Source organism: Garra rufa, chromosome 15, assembly GCF_049309525.1.
Source record: "Garra rufa chromosome 15, GarRuf1.0, whole genome shotgun sequence".
Classification (NCBI taxonomy): Eukaryota; Metazoa; Chordata; class Actinopteri; order Cypriniformes; family Cyprinidae; genus Garra; species Garra rufa.
In genome coordinates, this window is record NC_133375.1 from 15,126,493 (window position 1) to 15,132,492 (window position 6,000).

General features: G+C 36.9%; 1 protein-coding gene across 1 annotated transcript in view; it reads left to right on the forward strand.

Annotated features, from left to right (window-relative positions):
• cfap74 (cilia and flagella associated protein 74) overlaps positions 1-5,778 on the forward strand; it is a 90,728-nt gene extending 84,950 nt beyond the window's left edge. The window contains exons 33-36 of the mRNA XM_073819808.1: positions 1,110-1,248; positions 1,734-1,849; positions 1,959-2,093; positions 2,345-5,778. Coding sequence (XP_073675909.1) covers positions 1,110-1,248; positions 1,734-1,849; positions 1,959-2,093; positions 2,345-2,452 — 498 coding nt within the window. The 3' untranslated portion in view covers positions 2,453-5,778. The remainder of the gene's footprint in view (positions 1-1,109; positions 1,249-1,733; positions 1,850-1,958; positions 2,094-2,344) is intronic.
• The last annotated feature ends 222 nt before the right edge of the window (positions 5,779-6,000 follow it).

The following is a 6,000-nucleotide window of genomic DNA, read 5'->3' on the forward strand; positions in this document are numbered from 1 at the left end:
CAAGTTGGTTTGCATAGGCGTCATCCCAGAAGGAAGCCTCATCTGAAGCTGGCTCACAAGAAAGCCTGCAAACAGTTTACTGAAGACAACCAAGAGCATGAATGATGTCATTATAGAGGAGTGGAAGAGGATCCCAGAAACAACCGGTGCAGCTCTGGTCAATTCCATGCCCAGGATGATTAAGGCAGTGCCAGATAACAATGGTGCTAACACAAATTTATTGACACTTTGGACAAGTTCACTTAGGGTGCACTCACATTTGTTGTGAGTTGTATCTTAAGTAATTTTCAGGGGACACTAAATCTACACTGCTATACTACTCTAAAATATATCCAAGTTTCATTTCTATAGTATTGTCCCTTGAGAAGATATATTAAAATGGTTGCAGAAATGTGAGGGGTGTACTCACTTTTGTGACATACTGTAAATATATATATATATACACACACACACACACACACACACACACACACAAAAGAAAAAAAGAGCAAAAACATTTTACTGTGTAAATAACAGCATTACTCGTAAAAGACTGCCCACCTCAGTGGCTGGTAGATTGGGCAAAATTACCTGTCATTACAAAAATATGCACATTTGGCTAGTGGCAGGTATTACCCAACATTTTTAACAATATAATTATCAAATAAGTTTCTTAGGCTATGTCTACATGTATCTGGATACAATTGAAAATAGTGTTTAGCTTTCAAGAAGCTCTTTCTTAGTGCTCATGCGTAAAAAGTAATAAGAGTGACCTGACGTAATAAAGTTCTCAAGGTATTCTTCCAGCACGATCATTTTATTACCAAAATATCTCACCACTTACTAGTGCGTCCACTCAATCATCACTCCATGTGTGATCTAAAATGCTGTTTTGCCACAGAAAAGCAATTCTGAGTAAGCTTTGGCTGGAATGTGATATGAAGATTATACAAAGTAAAATATCTTTAGCAATGCAGAGAAAAATAATTTTTCAAATGTATCCAGCTTAGTGAAGATGTAGCCTTAAAGTCTGTTTAGTTATGTCGTGTGCATCATTCATAGCAGTTCTGAAGTTTAGAGAATGTGTTCAGAGCATAAATTAGTTTTTTTGTTTGTGGATGTGCTGATAGCAAACGGTGTGTATGCTGAAGCTCCGGGGTTCTTCATGTCGACATAATATGTTCGTCTGTGGTGGGGATCCAGTAGATGTCTGTTCTGAATCACTCATCCCATCTCATATATACACATCAGGACTCATAAAACATGAAGGTACTTGTTTACATAGTCATGCTAAGGTTCTGTTTTCCTCTGCAACCCATCAAACTACATTTAATATTCTTAACTTACATAACCACAAGGTGATACGTGAACTTTCAAGTGTTACACTTAGTGTCATGTTGTCATACTTTTGAATAATGGCACAAAGTCCGATTCACATTGCAGCTTATTTTATCCCACTTGGGAAGAAATCTGACAAACATGTGTAGCGACCATCCACAGTTCGTTTTTGTGTACTGTCTGGGTCGAATTTATGTGAAATGTTTGATAACACAAAAATAATGATTGGTAGAATGATTATAACCTGTGCATGTTGCTCATAACACTCCTGCCTTCTGCCATTAGTTAGACATTCAGGTAGTCCTGCCCAAACTCACAGCATTGGTTGAACTAGAATTTAAAACAAAGGTTTTTGTTTTTTTTTCAAACCCTGATTTCTGTCTTTGTCACTCTGTCACAAACTTGCACATATGTAGAGAGCAAGAGTTTGCTGCTGACACTCAGAAGTGAATATCAAGAGGGCAAAGCAATTGTAGCCACACGCAGACTTCACATTGGATGTGTCTACAGCACAAAACCAACCACTAAAAAAGTAAGTAAACAGTTCAAATCAGTATTGTTTGAAGCCATGTTTTAGTTTAATTTAACTGGTTCATGCTGAGATCAAAAGTTTGATCACCTCTTCTACTCTCTGTTCTCAGACGGTTGAGTTTAACTGGGAGAATATCTCACCTGTTGAGCAGCAGGGCTTCAAAGTGACACCAATGCAAGGAAGTGTGGATGCAGGACATAGATGTCCCATCACCATCACCTGGATGCCACCTAGTGGTCTCACTGTGAGTACTGAAATCTTAGATAGTTTACTATTTCGGCCATGGAATACCACACAGCTTTGTTAAAAAGGCCCACACAGAATCTGCAAAGACAGAGCTCTGCAGAGTGCATGTTGCTTCAGAGTGCAAATCTTATTCACAGAACTGGAAATGCATTGTTGTTTACAATAATCCTGGTGTAGTTTACAAGTTTCACCTCACCTTATCCACACTCAGTGTCAGTTAGAAGTTTATGTTTTTGTTTTGTCTTCCAGCCGAATGCAGTGGTGCAAGCGCGTGCTCTGCTGACCGTCAGAGGAGATGAGATTGACGTTTATCGTGTCACTCTGATGGCTCATACAGACAAAAATACAGCCACATAGAATTTATTCAAAATGTGTGCCATGATTTATTATTATATAATTCACTGTTACTGAATCTTAAATCTAGTTTGTAGACATATTTTTTTATTTATTATTGATTTTACATAAGTTTGTGGTCTTTTTATGCTCTGTATAAGAGGTACAGTACATATATAATTTCTCTGTAGTGTGTAGTTAATACACTGTGCAACAATAGATAATATACAAGACATTTACAAGAATAAACTTGTATTTTGTCAAAGGAGAAAAGGAGGCACTTTATAAAAACAGCAGAAATATTCAGACATAGCCTATAAAAAATACCATCTCTCCATCAACATTAGGGAACCAGTAACATACGTAATTCTCATTTCCATTATAAAGGATTTAATTCTGTTATATTTTACTCATGGCATTCCAAATGCTGGAATGCAAAAATATATATATTTTGAGGAATGTGCAGGAGTTTTTCATAAAACAGTTTACAGTGACCAGGTCTGCTAAAAGACAAAAACTATAGCACATATGATGACTGTGTGAGTAACCTATTTTTCACTGTAGACCTTTTCCTTACAAATCTCATTTGCACTTTGCACATCAGTTTGAAAATCAGAATGGATCATTTGAGATCAAAACCAAGGACAAGTAAGTCTTTGTTGCAAGATAGCACAATACAATAGCATGTTCTGTGTAAATGCAGATACATCGATAGATAAATAGAGCAAAAATAAAGAAAAGAGTATCTGCAAAAATTATCCTGGCATTTTCTAAGCTTTAGATTTACATGCAAAGGTGTTTCTCTTCATCAGTCCAAAACAAGTACAATAAAGCGCATCCATTCACAATAAAAAGTGCATAAAAGTGAATAAAGGTCTCCTGTAGCAAATTTGTTTTTTGTTTTTGTTTTGTTTTTTTAAGAAAAATATACGTCGGGGGTGAGTCTTGCAAAAAACAGTGTTTGTTTACAGGAGTAAAGGAAGCAACGTTTCTTTACTTTAGCAAATGAAAACCTCTCCTCTTGGCTTATACTGAAATCCTCCAACATTTTTCTTTACAAATCTTCATTTTGTACATCTAACTCACAATTCCGACGTCATACGCCATCCACCGTACTCTTCCGTTTATGACCAGTTGGCGCAAGCTAGATTAAAGTGATTATTACATTTTAAATACAGATACCTTTTTTTTTTTTAAATGCAATGATTCGCTACAGGAGGCATTTATTCACCCCCAGGAGCTGTGTTGGGCTTTTTTAATTATGGATGGATGCACTTTATTGGACTTGTTTTGGACTGATGAAGAGAAACCCGCTCATGCAATTCTAATGCAATTCTTCAATTTTTTGGGTGAGCTAACCCTTTAACTCCAATCCTGGAGGACCAGTGTTCTGTAGACTTTAGCACCAATCCCAATTTAACCCACCTGTTTGTAATTTGCAAGTAAATCTGAACACTTTGATTAGCTTGTTTGAGTGTTAGAGCTAAACTCAGCAGGACAATGGCCTGTATAACTGGACTGTATAATGACAAACATATCCTCCCATAGAAATAGCTTTTTCTGACATATATGGACAAGTATATTATCCTCTTTGAAAAAGTGACTATTAATGCAGTTCATACACTATATCAAATGAAACATCAAATTTACATTCATTTACATACATGCCAAAATTAAAGAAGTCTGTAGAGCCTTCTGCAAAGGGGGAAAAAACATTTACTGCTGTTGAGATATTATCACAAGGAATTTATGTTAGTGGCATTAAATTTCTACAGCAGTGCATGACATCTTAGATCAATATCTAGTTTTGTGTAGACTCCATTTAGCTGAAGGTGCAAATTTAGCTCCTTGTTACAAATATGGTAGAACCATCACTTTCTGACTTTGTCTCAGTTCGTCAGCATATCCAATAGCTCAAAGAAACTTGTTGTTACAGAAACTGTGGACTCTTTGAGAACACTTGAGCACTTGAGAACACGGTTGCTCCTTTACGCTTGAAGAAGATTAGGGAAACAGTCTGACACAGTGGTATAATGAGCACACTCACGCCCTGAAGAGTGCAGCCCGGAAAATGGTGAACAGGAGGAAGAAAACAAATGTAGAGGTATTTGGTATTGCATGGAGGCAAAGTACTTACACCTACAAAAAACCTTAAAAACTGCTAGATTTACTGTATCACATCAGACACTTGATGGCTGCTCTGTCAAGTCTTCATCATCAATTAGGAGTCAGTTACCTAATTGTTCTATTTGACATCAATCTTTAATTCTTGAAGCCATATTTCTAACATTTGTAAAACCACATTTTAAAAATATATATAATTTAGAACATATGCTCTCAATGGCAAATGCACAAATGTTTTGCTCGTTATGCACAAATGCACAAATTTATGCATTCATGACCTCAAGGCTAGATTATTGTGATTTTTATTGTGTGATTGCTCTGCACACTTATTAAAACTCCAGCTCGTCCAAAATGCAGCAGGCAAGGTTCTCATCATATACATCTTAAAATATTGCTATTACCTTTTAAGGGCCAGAGTAGTTTAGCACCTCAGTACTTGAGCAAGCTTTTATCACATTAAAGTCATTCATATCTGCTGCAGTCTCAAAACTCTGGCCAGCTGATAATACCTAGAATATTAAAATAGATCTAAAAAAATAAAATAGGTCATTGTTAAATTGTTAAAATAGGTCCTTTTCCTATTTAGCACCCAATCTCTGGAACAGTCTTCCTAGCGCTGTGCAGGAGGCAAACACACTCTGTCAGTTTAAATCTAGTTTAAAAACCCATCTCTTTAACCTGGCAAACACATAACAAACTATAACATTTCTATAATTGCAATCTGTTAAAGAATTGTTAGGCTGCAATAATTAGGTCAACCCGGAACCGGGAACATTTCCCATAACACCCGATATACTTATTACATCATAAGAAGAATGGCATCTGTGCTAATATTAGTCTGTATTCCGTATACAGACCAGATGGCAAACAAAGCATGATAATTAGTAGCCACACAGTCTCTTCTGAACCAGAGCTCTTTAACCCTGCTCCTGGTGACCCACTGTCCTGCAGATTTCAGGTCAAATCCGATTCAAACACACCTAATTAAGGTCTTCAGAATTGCTTGAAAATCTAAGTTTTCTAGTGATTTCCTAGTTGTTTTCTTGCCTTGCCTTTGTGTTTTGACCCTGCACTGTTATCCTGTTTTTGATTGTTTGCTGCCTGCCCTGACCATTGCCTGTTATTTCAATTACTCTTTTTGCCTTGCCTTGGATATCATTGTTTGCTTGTTTTTGACCATGCCTGTCTGACTACACTTTGAATAAAGCCTGCATTTAGATCACCAACATCATTGTCACGCCCTCTTCATTACACACAGGTATCACGCCAGAGGCAGTCCTAACAAGAGTCGTAAAAATCAAACTTGTTTGATATTGATGGTTCTAATTCGGGGATGCTCCATTTCGATCAGGAGCAGTTAAATAATCATAACGACACCACACAATACAGGATTTTTTGGAAAAAAGCCTCGAATTGGGCCACATCCCCCAATAATTCAGGGGTGCAAG